This window comes from Mus caroli, unplaced genomic scaffold (genome assembly GCF_978045245.1).
Source record: "Mus caroli unplaced genomic scaffold, Mus_caroli_1 scaffold_6, whole genome shotgun sequence".
Classification (NCBI taxonomy): Eukaryota; Metazoa; Chordata; class Mammalia; order Rodentia; family Muridae; genus Mus; species Mus caroli.
In genome coordinates this window covers 7,209,863-7,225,614 of record NW_028227261.1, presented here as the reverse complement: position 1 = coordinate 7,225,614, position 15,752 = coordinate 7,209,863, and the positions used below count along the sequence as shown (strand labels likewise).

At 51.0% G+C, this 15,752-nt stretch overlaps 2 protein-coding genes across 3 annotated transcripts; both read right to left on the bottom strand.

Annotated features, from left to right (window-relative positions):
* Positions 1 to 2,855: 2,855 nt before the first annotated feature.
* On the bottom strand, positions 2,856 to 4,566 carry Cort (cortistatin). 2 transcript variants are annotated; one of them, XM_021161576.2, is made up of 2 exons: positions 4,298 to 4,566; positions 2,856 to 3,247 (listed from the first exon to the last, which is right to left on the bottom strand). In XM_021161576.2, exons 1-2 carry the CDS (start codon positions 4,415 to 4,417, stop codon positions 3,035 to 3,037), a joined length of 333 nt encoding a protein of 110 aa, XP_021017235.1. In that variant the 5' UTR covers positions 4,418 to 4,566; the 3' UTR covers positions 2,856 to 3,034. The 2 variants fall into 2 exon arrangements, with proteins under 2 accessions (XP_021017235.1, XP_029331908.1); XM_029476048.2 differs by having other exon boundaries at positions 2,856 to 3,244; positions 4,298 to 4,434.
* A 1,443-nt stretch (positions 4,567 to 6,009) lies between these two features.
* Positions 6,010 to 15,543, bottom strand: Cenps (centromere protein S). The gene is made up of 5 exons (XM_021161575.3): positions 15,443 to 15,543; positions 9,979 to 10,102; positions 9,434 to 9,467; positions 7,911 to 7,977; positions 6,010 to 6,710 (listed from the first exon to the last, which is right to left on the bottom strand). The coding sequence occupies exons 1-5, from the start codon at positions 15,488 to 15,490 to the stop codon at positions 6,555 to 6,557; spliced, it is 429 nt and encodes a 142-aa protein (XP_021017234.1). The 5' UTR covers positions 15,491 to 15,543; the 3' UTR covers positions 6,010 to 6,554.
* Between the last annotated feature and the right edge of the window lie 209 nt (positions 15,544 to 15,752).

Here is a 15,752-nt window from a genome sequence, read left to right as displayed (position 1 = left end):
CTTTGCTGTTACTCCTGACAAACTCCTGTGGAGGACTTTACGGAGTGTTCATACTGAATTCCTCCTCAGCACTTAGACATCTGATGCCAAATACTGGAATTAGAATGGATGACAAAGCTCTCCAGGTCTCGTTAACACTGGCCACACTTTGACGATATATATATTGGACTACAGAAAGCTATGCCCTAAACTGGATGTGATGGGGCACACCTTTAATCCCAACACTCAGGAGCATCTCTTAAGGTTTGAGGCCAACCTGATCTACACAGTGAATTCCAAGACAGCCAGGCTATAAGGAGGGACCAGGTCTCAAAAACCAACCAACCAACCAACAAAAAGGTGTTCTCTAAGAAATCATGCCCAGATCCTAAAGCCAGGAAGGCATGTCTTTCCCTTTTACTGGTTTTTCATTTATTTATGTGTGTAGTTTATGTACATGTGGGTCATGGTGTAGCATATGTGAGCACACTAGGTCAGAGGTTAATGGGATGTCTTATTTGACACTCAGCCTTGAGACAAGCCTCTCACTGAACCTGACGCCGGCCATTTCAGCTACATACATAAGTCACTGAATTCCCAGTCTGCCTCCAACCCCCACCCCGGGTCAGCTGACAGGTGGACACTACTTGCTTTTATTTTTCATGTGACACCAGGTATGGGAAGTCAGGTACTCCCAAATGGGTGCACTCACCCATTCTCACCAACCTTGAGCATAGTAACTCAGTCTAAACCAACAGCTAGCTGATGCCAGCCGACGTAGTCTCCTGAACTAAAGTAGCTTGGACTTAATGGTCGGCCTAGCAAGATCATTAGCTTTATTGTCCTTCAGTGGGACACAGGGACACAGTTAAGGGAAAGTCCAGTCTTACGGATGGAGCAGAGAAGACTCCAAGTGACACTCTAGTACACCTTTCTTCTAGGAAAAAAACAACAACTCTAAGACCAATTTCTGGAGACTATCTGGCCTCTCACTCGGATCCTTCCACTAACACGTGGACCCCAGCACTGCTCTCCTGAGGCTGCTGTGCAGAAGTGTGAGCCGTGTTGCCGTATTCAGCTTGGATGACCGAGCTCAGCTCTAAGGACCCAGAGCCAAGTCAGCAGTCACATTTAGAGTCTGCTTCCCCAGATGTCCAGAGATAAAACTCGCGCATCTCCAGCAGCCTTGGGCCCCTTCCCCATTTTAGGCCTGACTCTCAGAATCTTATGGAATTCTAGCTCTGTAAGCTTTGAGTTTAACTGTAGGGAGTTGAGTCCCAGTCTCTCTTCACACACTGAAAGATCCGCCTAGGGCAGTAGCCTACTTAGGGGCAGGTGTAAATCAGGGTGTGCGACCCATGCAGGTCTTAAGTTCCCAGCAATCCGCTTGGTTCCACCTCCCGAGGGCTGGGACTACTGCCCTACAAGGCCACACCTAACCCACCACACCCTTCCTGTAGCCTGAAAGGTGACTCAGTGAGTAAAAGTTGTGGCTCCCAACACTGGTGACCTGAGTTTGATCCCTGCACCTAACAGTCTGGGGTGGGGTGGGGTGGGGTGGGTGGGGGGAATAGATGGATGCCAGCAGTTTTCCTGACACCACGTGTACATAGTGACAGCAAGTTTAGCATCCAGAACCTTCACATTCAGTGTTCTCTTAATGTGTGCCTTGACAGTTAGGTGTGTATAAACCAGAAAGTATTTCAGGGCTAGGGGAGAGAACTGAAGCTAATTTTGGCAACAGCGATCTGCCCCCATCTTCCTTGGAGAAGACCAAAGTCCTGCTTAGCTGTGGGTTCAACAGTTGGTCGTTTTATATCGTAGAAAACAGAACTATCTCTCATCTAACCGCTGTTCACTGAAGGTGAAATGGGAAAACTAACGTGACAAGTGTGTGTAAAGTATTTCACTGGACAAAGTCTGGATGCTAGCTTTGGGGGATCCCTGTCTCAGAAGTCAAGGTAAGCCAGACACTGTGGCACACACCCTGAGGCCTGCCCGGCACACAGAGGCATAGATGGATGGATCAATTTGAATGGAGGCTAGACTATTCTGCACACAAAGATGCAGGCCAGACAAAGCTAAACAGTGACTCCCCTGCCTCCAAAAGCAAGTGGAATGGAGTACAGGGTGCGAGGGAGCCGCACTGCCCAGTGGGAAACTTCTGTTGGGAGACATCTTTCCTCACCAAGTAAAATCAATGGGAAGAACTAACAAATTCATATTACTAATTAAAGCAGCTGTGTAACGAATTTGAATATAACTTTTATAAGCCTGTCAGCATGGTGTCAGCTTAATAGCATAACACTAGTTTTAAAATTAGTTTTAGCTAAAATATGAGGAATAATCACCGCACAGTGTTGCTAGCTTGCTCGTGAAGTTCACAGTGCCTGCCGAGGATCAAATCCAGACCCAGGGCAAGCGCTCTGCCACCCTCTGGCCAGAATTTTCATGCTGGACTGGAGTGGGCTGGGTGTGGTGGTACATGGCTCTATCCAGCACCCAAGAGACCAAGACAGGCTGGGAGTTCAGGACCAACTGGGCTACATGTAAGACCCTACCTCCAAAAGCTAAAAATCAACTCTATTTTGAACTCTTAAATATACATCCTTGAACAGGACATATTCCCACACTTGAGGTAGAGGCAGGAAAATCATTTTAAGGTCATTCATAACTACATAGGAGTTCAAGGCCAGCATGAGCTTAGACAGACCTTTTCTCAAACACAAGCGCGCACACACACACAGACGCACACACGCACGTCAACCAAGAGAAGGCAAAGCCCTCACTTCCCAGCACCAGGAAGGGGACGGAAGCCCAATGGTTCTGCTGATTCGAGCAAGAGCCACCACCATTTTATTTGGAGGGGTCTCTGAATCTCCAATCCCTTAGCTGACCTGTTGTCAGTAGCGAGCATTACTGAAATCAATGATTCTCACAGGGCAGGGGAGGCAAAGCTGACATAAGAAAGCTCCCCGCTGATTGACAGCCTTTATTCAGGCCCCGTTGGGTTGGCATCTCACAGGGTGGCCTGGGTGCTGTGCCCAGGGTGGGGTTACTTGCACGAGGAAAAGGTTTTCCAGAAGAAGTTCTTGCAGGGCTTTTTATCCAGGTGTGGGGGCTGTTGGGGGGGTGGCCTTTCCTGGCGCTTGGACAGCCCGGGGGTACCCCCTCCGACGGGGGTGCTGGAGCCGGCTTGGGACGCCCACTCGTGCCACCAGGCAAGGAAAGTCAGAAGGCCGCTCGTCCTCCCCTCCGTGGCTTCCTGCTGTGTTTTAGAGAAGCAGATAACAAAGGAGAGAAAAGCAACTACAGACTCACCACTCACTCACTGGGACTCACTCAGCCTTCGGAGATGCCCCCCCTCCTCCCCGACAGAGGGCAAACTGTTCCTTAACCAACCACACTCCCTCAAAGTCAGAGTGAGACGGACTCTAGAGAAACTGCTCAGCGGAGAAAAACAGACCAGTCCAAAAATAATAATAATTAATAAATAAATTAAAATGCTGACTTTTTTCAAGCATGGTGGCAGAGACCTTTGGACTCGGCAGTCAGGAGGCAACAGCAGATAGAGTACTGTGAGCTTGGGCTAGCCTGGGCTACACACAGTGAGGCCTTGTCTTGAAAACAAATAAAATGCTATAACTTCTACCTTATAATCTGTGCTGAGGTCCTCAGCTCTGAGACTAGGAAAGCTGTCAAAATGGCTGCAAGCTGAGAGGCCCTAGGTCCACAGGCTCTCCTCTCCCACCTCCACACATCCTCCTGGATGTTCAGAAATCAGAACAGACTGAGACGCTAAGTCTGGGCCTTCTTTCAAACTCCTGGGGAAGCTTCTAGGAGTACTCTGATGACAAGCGACCCGTCTGAAACTCATCTCAAAGAAAAATCCGCTTTTAATGTCAACTTTATGGACTCTTTCCTGGAACTTTTTCAAAAATGGAAAAAAGAGAAAGTAAATCATTTGATGAAATTATAAAATTTACACCATGGAGAACGAGAGGGCAGGGATTATTTGAGCGAGTGAAAGTGTAGCTGCGTATATCAATTAAGGCTCTGGGAGTCCGTGTGACCAGTCACGGCAGAAGCCGGTGAAGCACTGTGGCAGCTGGAAGCAATCTCTGTCTCCAAAGCAGACACCAGCAGAGAGGAGTCCCTGGCAGACACAGGCTAGGAGAACTGAGGGCAAACGGGGACCAGGGGTCTGAATGGGGCGTTGTAAAATCCTGGGGACACACATACCACAACACAACACAGAACACATCATGCAGGACTGAGTGGTCAGAATTACAGAGACAAACTGAGCAGGCGCACTCACCACACCGTCCTGGCCAGTGGGACCACTCTCCAGGGGAAGGGCGGAGGCTGCAAACCCCCAGAGCAGCAGCAGCCCGAAGGCTGACAGCCACTTGCCTCCTGTGCCTCGGCCACCCATCATCCTCGGAGGTGCTGAGGTCTGTGCTTGGTGGACGAGGGTCTCTTCTGTGGTGTTTTAAGCTCTAGCACCACCTGCTTGGGGGTCTGCACGCGTTCATTGAAAACCTGCACGCCTCTCCACACTCACGCGGTGACGCACAAGCCGGAGCAATCAGCTCTCACAGAAAGAAACATTTGTGGGGTTGGATTTAGCCCCTTAATTAAAGACTCGGGACTTTTCCTGTGTATGGAGTGAAGCTGCTCTTATTTTAGAACACGTGCGCGCTTGCACTGGAAGTTCTGATTGTGCCTGTGGCAAGCAGGAAGCCATCAGAACAAAGCCGGGTGATTTAACAGAATATGAAATCAGGCCTGGGTAAAGAGCTGAACATGTGGTATCTTACCCATGAGAAGCCAGACTGCAGGCTGGGACGCAGCTCAGCCCAGCACGTGCAGCCTACCACGGTTCCGTCCATCCCCAGAGCTAAAGGCAGGCACGTCTGAATCGGCTAGGAGCAGAAGAAACCAGGTGCAGAGAAGACCCAGGGACACAGGGCGGCCCCAGCGTTCACCAGGTCGCAAGGAAGGATGAACCAAGAGCGTGTCCCAGACTGCCCTCTGCCCCAGGGCTAGACCTTTGACTCACTCAAGTATAGATACGGATGCAGAAGAGAGACGGGACCAAAGGCCTTCTGCATCTCAGTGCCACGGACACTGTCCTGGGCCTCTCAGTGCCACGGACACTGTCCTGGGCCTCTCAGTGCCACGGACACTGTCCTCGGCATCTCAGTGCCACGGACACTGTCCTCGGCATCTCAGTGACATGCACACTTGCAGAGTTCCTGGTCTACGGCTTTCCAAGATCCCCAGGTCAGCAGTTTGCACATTTCTTTAAAAAAAAAAAAAAAAAAGACTGAAAGAAAGGAGGCCAGGAGGATGGTTCACTGAGGAGGCCAGGAGGATGGTTCACTGCGCGCAGCAGTCGCGGTGCGACCCTGGTAACCTGCAGCTCCACTCTGGCCCCAGATAATGGTCAAATGGAAGAACACACCGGTTCCTAACAAACTTGACCTCTGACCCACACTCCCGCTGTAGCACACATGTGCCTATCCCTCTCCCCGTCATAGATACCATTTTTGGAAATGTAGACACGCACGTTGATAGACTGGCCGAGTGTAAGGATGCCTTCTTTGTATAGGTCACAGTCACTTCCTGAGAAACCCGGACTCGGCCAGCTGACAGCCCACTCCCTTCCCAAGACAGTGACAAAGTCCTGGGCCACCTCCTGGCCCTTCACAGGTCCAGGTTGAGAATTGTGGGGATGTGAGGGATGGACCCCTCATATTCAGACAGACCTGAAACCCCATCTCAGACATTAAGGAACACCAAGATCCAAGGGAGGCTCGAGACTGAAACAAAGCAACTGAAAGTCGGCTCCTTTCAAAGTAAAACACGCCCTGCTCAGAGACCTCTCCAGGTCCCTCTTCCACCATGGGGTGACGCTCAGGTCATCAGGCTTTGCCTATACCCAGAGAGCTATCCCTCTGCTCCCTACCACTCCATAAGGGAGAGAGGGCAGGCCCTGAACACCTTACAGCCTTCAGGACACAGCGACAGTAGGACAGGGCCCGTGGACACTCCAGACTTGCCCTTCAAGCAGACATCTCCTCGGGAGAGCCAAGGCTTAATTCTATAGAACTGCTAGAAAAGTCACAAACCCCTGCCTCTGAAGTCACCCTGAAGAGTAAGAGATTTCATCCCAGGGACCACCTGTCACCGCGATGGAGGCTGAGACCTGAAGCCACAGCAGCCGGGCTCAGCAAACACAGCTTTATTTACTCACCCTGCCGAGACCCGCATTCGACCTGGGAAATAAACAGTGAAGGACTAAGCTCATCCCGACAGCCAGCACGGCTGATTGCTAGCCCACTTTGCCAGTCACTAAGTCACGCTGTGCCACCCAAGTGCAAGCCTTCCCTGTGCCTGGTGATGTGTGCGGTGCCTTTGCAGGAACTCCCAGCTTCTAAGCTTCTGCCGAGAATGACTTCAAACAGGCAGCAGGAAAAGCTGCCCACACGCGGGGCCGTTCTTCCCATGTCTGTCCTCATCCCTGCAGACTGCCCTCGTGGCGAGCACTGCTTCCAGACGAGATGAAGCCCTTAGCTCTCGCTCTGCAGCTCCTCAGCCCCGTCCGGCTCCTCAGCCATGGACTCCCGAGAGCCCCTGCTTTCATCTTCCGGCTTTCTTTTCTTCTTGGCCTTTCGTTTCAGGTTAAGCTGAGCGATCTCTTCATTCCTCTCTGTAATGTATTTTAGCTATGTATATATACAAAAAGCAAAACTATATTTAAGTCTTTAAATCTGTCTAGAAACCATTTTACAACCCTAAAAGGAAATCCTCACAGTAACTTATGCCTTTTCCACTATTCCAAAGAGCTGGTGGAAACTCATTGACTGAGTTATCTATTGAGCACTAACGATCCGAGAAACGGAGACAGCGTCAAACCCCATTCCTGTGGAGGGGAAATCATGCGAAGGGCAGAGACCAGGCAGGATTGCTGTGGTCCACGTCTGCTGGCAGCCACAGCCAGGTGACGCTGGCACCTCAAAGTGGCAAGTGTCTACACCTAGAAGACAACTGCTTGGTCAAAATGACTCTAGAGATGTGAAAAAATAGAAATCGTGCTCTCTTCTGCATAACCAGGCTTGCAGACTTCCGTCCACCCCTGGTCCGTCAGAACTACAGGTATGGCCTGCCTGGGTGGCACACCTGTAAACCAGGCTCCTGGGATGGTGACAGAGGAGGAGGATCTCATGTTCAAAGACTACCTGATCTAAAAGTTAAGTTCAAGACTAGCCTGTATAATTCAGCACGAATGTCTCAAAACAAGAAATGGGGCTGGAGAGATGGCTCAGTGGTTAACAGTACTTCTTGCTCTTGCAGAGGACCCAGCTCTGATTCCCACACCCACACTGTGGCCCATGACCACCTGTTCACTCCAGTTCCAGGGTGTCTGAGACCATTTCCTGACCCCCAAGGGCACCAGGCAAGCATATGGTATACATGGATCCATGCAAGTCAAACATTCACACACATAAAATAAAATAATAAGCTTTACAAACAAGAAGCAGACAAGGGGTAGGTGGATGCATAGCCAGTGGTATACACTTGTCTGCTGTGCAGAAGGCCCTAGATTCAACCCCTATCTCTGGGGTAAAGGCAGAGACTAATCCATGACTAACGTGTGACATCATACAGTAAATGAATCATGGGACCGAAGTTTTGAGATATTACCAAAAAGGTAAATTATGGAATCCAGAGAGAGCTGATTAGAAACTTTTAGATTGGCTTTGCGAGATACATCATAATGAAAGGAGAACCATAAATCACAGGCAGGTCTGAGCGCCTCCACCATCTCTAGTTTCTAACGCCAGGCACCCCGAGGAATAAGTGATTAATTGGGAGTAATGTATTCCGGCGGGGCAGGGGAGTGGGGGAAGAAATTCATCTCTCACCAGTGAATTACTTCGCCTCGCTAAGAGCTTCACGTCTTCAGTGGTAACCGTGCTTCTTTTCGCATGTCTGCAGAAAGGGCAGGAGCAAGTCACAGAACGCTTGGTATTAAAGTTTGGACGAAACACAAAGGTTCGTGGTCGAACTTCCGACGAGCAGAAGTGCCTAAGTAGTCCGTCTCTGCGGACTGAAAGCATCAGGCAGCAGCCACAGTACAATGACTGAGGTAATGAGCCAAGACACCAACCCTGCAGAGGACAGCAAAACCCTGCTGTCCACTGGGCAGCAGCAAGGTAGATACCCTCCACACTTCTCTGTGCCGGATTTTAATGTCCTCGCCGTCCTGGCTGCAGGAGCAGGGTCCCCACACACCAGCTATTGCTATGGATAGCATACACCCCCCAGTCAAGTCCCAACTCTAGCAAACCACTGCGCAGAAAGGAGGAAGGAGTGTTTGGTAGATTTTGTGTATGAGCGTTCTGCTTGCATACACGTAACCACTGAGCCACCTCTCTACCCCCAGTTTCTGGATTTGGTGGGGGGGGCAAAATCTCACTAGGTAGCCCAGACCAATAATCTTGAACTTGTGATCCTCCTGCCTCAACTTTACAAGCACCAAGATTACAGGAATGTCCCCACCATGCCCAAATTACTGCTGGAACTACACAAAAGTATTTTTAAAAAACTCCATTGACTTCCACGGCTAACACCGGAAGGGGAAGTGAAGGCAACCGGAGTTTCATGGGACCGAGGGGTGGGCACGAGCGAGCCGCAGCTGAGGGAGCCACCGGCATCCCATGCCACTGCCTTATCCCGCTTGGGTACGCCATGGATGATGCTGAGCAGGCTTTAGGGACTGATATTAATATAGATGGGGAAGAGGAAGGCTTCGAGCCCCCGAGAACACACTACGTAATGCACTGAAAATATCCATCCTAGAAACAGAACGCAGAGGGCCGCTGTGAGGCGGGGCCGCGCAGGTGCAGAGAGCAGGGGCCTCAGTCATGCCAACCGCCGAAGAAAAGCAATGGCTTCCAATCACCTGAGGTGCTAATCGAAGAAAGGACATAAATCACGGCGGGGGGGGGGGGCGCCTCCCCCACTTCCTCATGGCGGATGCGGATGAAAGCCCCAGCCTGTCATTCTCTGTACACCTGCAAGCAATCATGCTGCGACACAACGCGGCCCCTCCCAGGGAGGGACCGGCCCCCTGAGCTCCCAGACCCACAGCAATCAAACCGTCCCGGGCAACAGTTTTTAAAACAGGCAGCCACACACGTGCAGAGTCCTGGGGATGCAGCTCAGACCTCTGTCAGCCGGAGCTGGGTCACTCGGAGACCCGCAAGAAAACTCAGAAATACCGAGGCGGTCTGAACTGACGTGTTCAGAGCAGGTGTTAATCCCCAGTGGCGTCATGATCAGCCACAACCCCCACCCCCAGAAAACAAGAACCCCGAAATACACCAACAGATGTGGACAATGATGTCAGTGGACCTCAGATCACACAGCCAGCTTCTCTACCCACCTGGCAAACATTTCAAGGTCTTTGGCAAAATTTTCTGAAAGAGAGAAAGAAAAAAATAGATTTTAGCTGGCTAAAATTTTAGTCACAGAGCGCTGGCTTTATAAAATCATGGAATCCCCCCCTTCTAAGACTTATCCTGACTGTGGGGACCCCTTTGGTCCCTAGGGGCCGTCCTTTAAATTCTGCTCCAAGTTATAGCTTGTGAGGACACTGCCTTCCTCTCAAGCGAAGCAAGAGCCTACCCATGGGTTCAGCTGCTACACACCCTAGGGAAGGAAAGAATGGGGACAGTGTCCAATGTCTCAGCCACCAGGGCACCACCAGTGCAGTTTAAACAAGGTGCTGATGCCTGGTGTTGTCACGACAGGACAACCTGACAGCCCTTCCCACACAGCATCCAAATTGTACAGCATGAGGTGACCAGGGAGAATGTGGCCACTGGCTAGGGATGGCAGGAGCCGTGTGTGTGTGTGTGTGAGACACACCTCAGCTCCTAACACACTGGTCCCAGGCAAATCCCACAGAAAAAGGCAGTGGCCTCGTACCGCACTGTCGAAAAGTCATCTCGGAGATCGCCGCGATGGTCTGTTTGCTGAAGTTCACCTGTTTGTCCAGCGCGACCTCCTGGCAGAGACAGCCGACTGTGTAGTGAACTGCTGCCTTCAGCCTCTGCGGGGAAACCAAAGTCCTGAGGGGCTGCAAATGAGAGCTCTTGCACCTGAGATTAAGACCAAGGAGAGGGCTGCTGGGCCACTTCCCCCTGTGCTCTCCATCCCGGCCGAGTGACACTTAAGTGTACTAATCAGTTAATGACACTCTCTGGAGTGTGACGTGGGGAAAAGTGACTTTCAGCTAATGGTTATTATTTAGGTCACATAAAGATAGTCTGTGACAGTCAAGGAGGAGATGTGACACCAGGGCTTGCCTGCTCCTGCCTCAGCTGCCGCCCAGACCCTGCTCACTTCGGCCCCTCTGGGGAATACAATGAGAAAGCAGTTTGTGGCCTGAAAATAGCTAAACAAAGACAGAAAGCTTCCATCCCTCTGTTCCGAGTCCCTAAAAGCCTCAACCCTCCATGTACAGATGACAAGACACTAACCAGCAAGGCCGGTGACCACAGGCCTGACCATCCTTTCATCTGGAGAATCACAGTCACCTCAACAGCCGACACTGACACACTAGGCAAACACTTCCACTGACTCACATCCCTAGTCCTCAGAAACCCTCCCCCTCCTTTTTAAAGATTTCTTTGCTTAGTGTGTATATATATGAGTACACCACCGCTGTCCTCAGACACACCAGAAGAGGGCATCAGATCCCGGTACAGATGATTCCGACCCACCATGTGGTTGCTGGGAACTGAACTCAGGACCTCTGAGCAGTCAGTGCTCTTGACCTGAGCTGAGCCATCTCTCCAGGCCCCAAAAACCCTTTAAAATACTGGGAAGGAAAAAAAAAATCTCACTCTTCCCTAAGCCAAGACTACCAAGAAAGGGGACGGGGGAAAGAGGCTCCAAGCAGCCGAACAGCAGCCCTGCTCTGTCTCTCCAATGAGTGTGTTCTCCTCCCCTGGGGAGATGGACACAAATGACCCCTCCTTACAGGGCACCAGCCAAAGAAAGGACCACTCCACCCAAGTCCATCCTGGGGAACCAATGAGTTTATTGGGTGCATTTACAGAGCAGCCACAGGACTGCGGAGCCTCATCCAGCAGGGAGAGTAACACAGAAGAGCACGCGGCTGGCTGGGAGGCGCAGACCGGTGACCGAGATCAGGTGAGGGTCTCCCAATTAGTCATGGCCGCTCTGCCTGGAGGGAAACACTATATGATATCTGAAGACAGAGCTGAGGCAGGCATGGTGACACCTGAATCCAAGACACCAGCAAGTATGCACTACTTGGGCAAGAGTAGGGTCAACTGCAGAGCTGTTTGGGTAAGACCAGGCACATGAGCTAGGAACCCTCATCTGCTCAGCCATCAGGCAAACCTGATGGTAAACCCAGGCCTTTGGCAGAGAAGACAAAACCATCATCAGCCTCTTTCAGGTAGGGTTGGAAACAGGACACGGATCTTTCTGACCACACCTGGCTCAGGGAAGTTTTGTCTGCCCCAGGCCCACTGAGCTGCCGCCTTCCTTCTTCCAGGTTGCAGACCTGGAGGCTAAATCGCCAGACTCTAAACTCCAGGGCAGGACCCTGACTACCTAGCTTGATATTGCCTACGTGGCTGAGTGGACGTCTGGGTCCTCAGGAGGCACACCAGAGACAAGATGCAAACTTGGTAACTCACCTTTGCAACCCCATTTAATCAGTAAGAATTTACTGTCTACTAAGAGCCAGGCTCTGCTCTAAAAGCGGAGAGAATACAGGGGAAAAAGGCCCCAGCTATTGTGTACTTCAGAGGCAGGGTGCTTGCTTAGCAGGTACCCTGAGTTCAATCCCTAGCACCACAAAAAAAAAATAATAATAATAATAATAAATTTAAATTAAAAAAAAAAAAAATAGGGGGCCGCAGCCATCTTCCAGTAACTCGCCAAAATGACGAACACAAAGGGAAAGAGGAGAGGCACCAGGTATATGTTCTGTAGGCCTTTTAGGAAACATGGCGTTGTTCCTTTGGCCACATACATGCGAATCTACAAGAAGGGTGATATTGTAGACATCAAGGGAAGGGAATGGGCATTGTTTAAAAAGGAATGTGCCATAAGTGCTACCACGGCAAAACCGGAAGAGTCTGCAATGTCTCCCAGTATGCCATGGGCATCATTGTCAACAAGCAGGTTAAGGGCAAAATTCTGGCCAAGAGGATCAATGTGCGGATTGAGCACATCAAGCACTCAAAGAGCAGAGACAGCTTCCTGAAGCGGGTGAAGGAGAACGACCAGAAGAAAAAGGAAGCCAAAGAGAAGGGCGCCTGGGTGCAGCTGAAGCGCCAGCCTGCGCCACCCAGAGAAACACACTTTGTGAGGACTAACGGAAAAGAGCCTGAGCTGTTGGAGCCCATTCCATACGAATTCATGGCCTAATGTACACAAAGAAATAAAATACCAGTACCAGGAAAAAAAAAAAAAAATAGGGGCTTGGAGAGATGGCTGCTCTTTTAGAGGTTCTGAGTTCAATTCCCAGCAACCACATGGTGGCTCACAACCACCTGTAATGGGATCTGATGCCCTCTTCTGGTGTGTCTGAAGACAGCTACAGTGTACATATACATAAAATAACTAATTCTTTTAAATAAATTAATTAATTAAACGAAAGCAAGACTTCCAGACATGGTGGCGCACGCCTTTGATCCCAGCGTTTGGGAGGCAGAGGCAGGTGGGTCTCTGTGATTTCCAGGCTAGCCAGGGCTACCTAGTAAGACAAGACTGTCAAAAAAAGGTGTGTGAAGCCGGGCGTGGTGGCGCACGCCTTTAATCCCAGCACTCGGGAGGCAGAGGCAGGCGGATTTCTGAGTTCGAGGCCAGCCTGGTCTACAAAGTGAGTGCCAGGACAGCCAGGGCTACACAGAGAAACCCTGTCTCGAAAAACCAAAAAAAAAAAAAAAAAAAAAAGGTGTGTGTGGCAAGATGGTTATGGCAAAGCTTTATGGCTAAAGCTTGCGGCAGAGCCTGACAACTGACCCTTAAAAGCTGACCTGACAGCAGCCTCACCAAAATGAATAAATTTAATAAAACATAAATAAGTAAATAGTCATAATTTAACTACAGTCTATGCCCTCCATTACACCTTTGCTCTTAATGGACTCTTCAAAACTGTCAGTGTAAAAACAAAAAAGATCTGGGTGGTGGTGGCACAAGCCTTTAATCCCAACACTAGGGAGGCAGAGGCAGTCGGGTTTCTGAATTTGAGGCCAGCCTGATCTACAGAGTGAGTTCCAAAACATCCAGGACTACATAGAAGATCTCTATCTTGGAGAAATAAAACAAAACAAAACAAATAAACAAACAAACAGGAAAAAAAGTTCAACAACTAGCCGGCGTGGTGGTGCACAGCTTTAACCCCAGCACTCGGGAAGCAGAGGCAGGCGGATTTCTGAGTTCGCGGCCAGCCTGGTCTACAAAGTGAGTTCCAGGACAGCCAGGGCTACACAGAGAAACCCTGTGTTCAACAACTAAACACACTTGTGAAATGTAACAATCTATCAGCAGGGTGTAAGGGACCAGAGAACCTCCCTTCTCTGCAGAAGACAAGAGCTGAACTATGCCACCCTAACTTGACTTGTGTTCTCATCTTATTTTCATTTTATTTTCTAGACAGGGTCTCCGTGTAACACTGGTTGGTCTGGAACTCACTCTGCAGACCAGGCTGGTCTGGAACGCAGAGATCTGCCTGTGTCCGACTCCCGGAAATCTGGGATCAGTGGCCCGTGCCAGGCTTCATCTGAACTCAGAGCCTCCAGCAGGCTAAAACTGCTCAGCCACACTCCCTAAGGAGGGTCAGGGCTCTACAACTGAAATGAGAGCCTGAGAATTGCGCTTGCTACAGAGAGCAGATGAGCAGTGGCTCCCTGCTTTCCCAAGGCTGCCACCTTTAACTCAGTTCCTCGTGTAGTAAAATTGTTTTACTATTTCATTTTCAATACATAAACCACAGAATTATTTCATTGGTACTTCATAACTGTAACTTTGTGAATCTCTGTTGTGAATCATAATTATCAGATAGGCAGGCTATCTAATTGGGGTCACAACCCACAGGTTGAGGGCCACTGAAATAAAAGCAAGCTGCCAAGTGAAAACAGATGATGGCCGCTTGGGTGCTCACGGCTGGGCTCTAGTGATGGTTCTAAAGGTTCTGAATTTCTTAAAACAGGAGTGCAGGGCAGACAGCCGCTGGGACGCAGATACCTAAGGAAGCAACCCGCAACCCTTAGCTCACAATCATTCCCAGCTGAGACGGCAGCTCTGATTCATCAAACAACTGAATATTGGCTCTGACACCACCCTGTGCAGTACTTATCCCTATTCCGACTTTGCAAAGGAGAAAACTATATTTGGGCCACGGCTAACTGACTAGAGGACCCGAAATCACAACCGACGCCAGAAGGTGGGTTCCAGGGCAGCCTGCCAGGGGCTGACTCCGGGCTCTGAAGCATAGAATAGGCAGCGTTTCCCAGGCCCTAGTGAGCTGCTCAGGTCTCACTATGTAGACCAGGCTAGCCTCAAGCTCACACACACCGCTCGCTCTGACTCCTAAAATTAAAGGCCTGAGCCCCCACACACTGCCCTCGATTGCTCCTGAGACAGGGTCTCTCTAGGTACTTAACTGATCTAAAACTCGTAATCCTTCTGCCTCAGCCTCTGAATTAGTCTGTATGTCTCTCCTGCATCTCTCTCACCCTCACACGCGCTATCCCCAGCCTCTTTTGTTGTTTTTGTTTTTGTTTTTTTTTTTTTTTTCGAGACAGGGTTTCTCAGTGTAGCCTTAGCGGTCCTGGAACTCACTCTGTAGACCAGGCTCACCTCAAATTGAGAGATGCGCCTGCCTCAGTCTGGGATTAAGGACGTGCGCCGCCACCACCGGGCCCTCCTTTAAGACAGGGCCTCCCGTAATCCCGGTTGGCCTCGAACTCGGTTTGTCGCTGAAAATGACTCTAAACTGGCTTCTGCCTCCACCCTAAGCCCCTCGCTTCCACACACACCCCGCTCCGTGCTGGGGTCACAGTCGTTCATCACCAAGCCCGGTAGGTGCGGTGCTGGGACTCGAACCCATGGATTCCCTCATGCTGGGCAAACGCTCCTCCAAGCCCCATCGTCTCCCTGTAGCGCCCACACCCGACCCTCACAGCGCCGGGACACCCGGACTCTGGCGAGCTGGACGCAGGCTCGGCCCTCACAGCGCCGGGACACCCCGACTCCGGCGAGCTGGACGCAGGCTCGACGGACCGCACCCCCTCCTTGCAGCCGAGCGACGCATGCGCACACGCGGAGGCCCGCTAGGGACTCGGGGCCTTTCCCTCTCCCAGGACTTCATGTCCTGCCCTTGCTGGGACCGCGTTTTATTTTGTACCTGCCGGTGAGAGAACTCCTGCGGCTCCTCAGCCTCCACCTCCTCCATCACGGCGGACAGCCCCGGCCGGCGCGCCACTGTCGGCTCAGACTTTCCCGCGCTATCTCTGCGACGGGCGGCGCCGAGGGTCAAAGCGCGAAGCGCCTCCTTCCTGTCCCGCGCGCGCCCCCTGGCGACGGCTCGCGGAAGGGTCTTGCTAGCGTTGGTGTGACCTGGAGTTCAAGCATCTGTAAGAACGTGCTTGAGATGGCTCACTGGTTAGCAGTAGCTGAGAGCACCAGCCGCTCTGCGGAGGACGCACCACCCACAT

What these genes read in the sequence shown, in the direction of transcription:
- Cort (XM_021161576.2), bottom strand. Translation starts at nt 4,417, where the DNA reads ATGATGGGTGGCCGAGGCACAGGAGGCAAGTGGCTGTCAGCCTTCGGG. An exon ending in CCACTGGCCAGGACGGTGTG is followed by an intron (nt 3,248 to 4,297) that starts GTGAGTGCGCCT and finishes TCTAAAACACAG; the next exon opens with CAGGAAGCCACGGAGGGGAG.
- Cenps (XM_021161575.3), bottom strand. Translation starts at nt 15,490, where the DNA reads ATGGAGGAGGTGGAGGCTGAGGAGCCGCAGGAGTTCTCTCACCGGCAG. An exon ending in AGGAGTTCTCTCACCGGCAG is followed by an intron (nt 10,103 to 15,442) that starts GTACAAAATAAA and finishes GTTTCCCCGCAG; the next exon opens with AGGCTGAAGGCAGCAGTTCA. An exon ending in GACCTTGAAATGTTTGCCAG is followed by an intron (nt 7,978 to 9,433) that starts GTGGGTAGAGAA and finishes CCCTTTCTGCAG; the next exon opens with ACATGCGAAAAGAAGCACGG.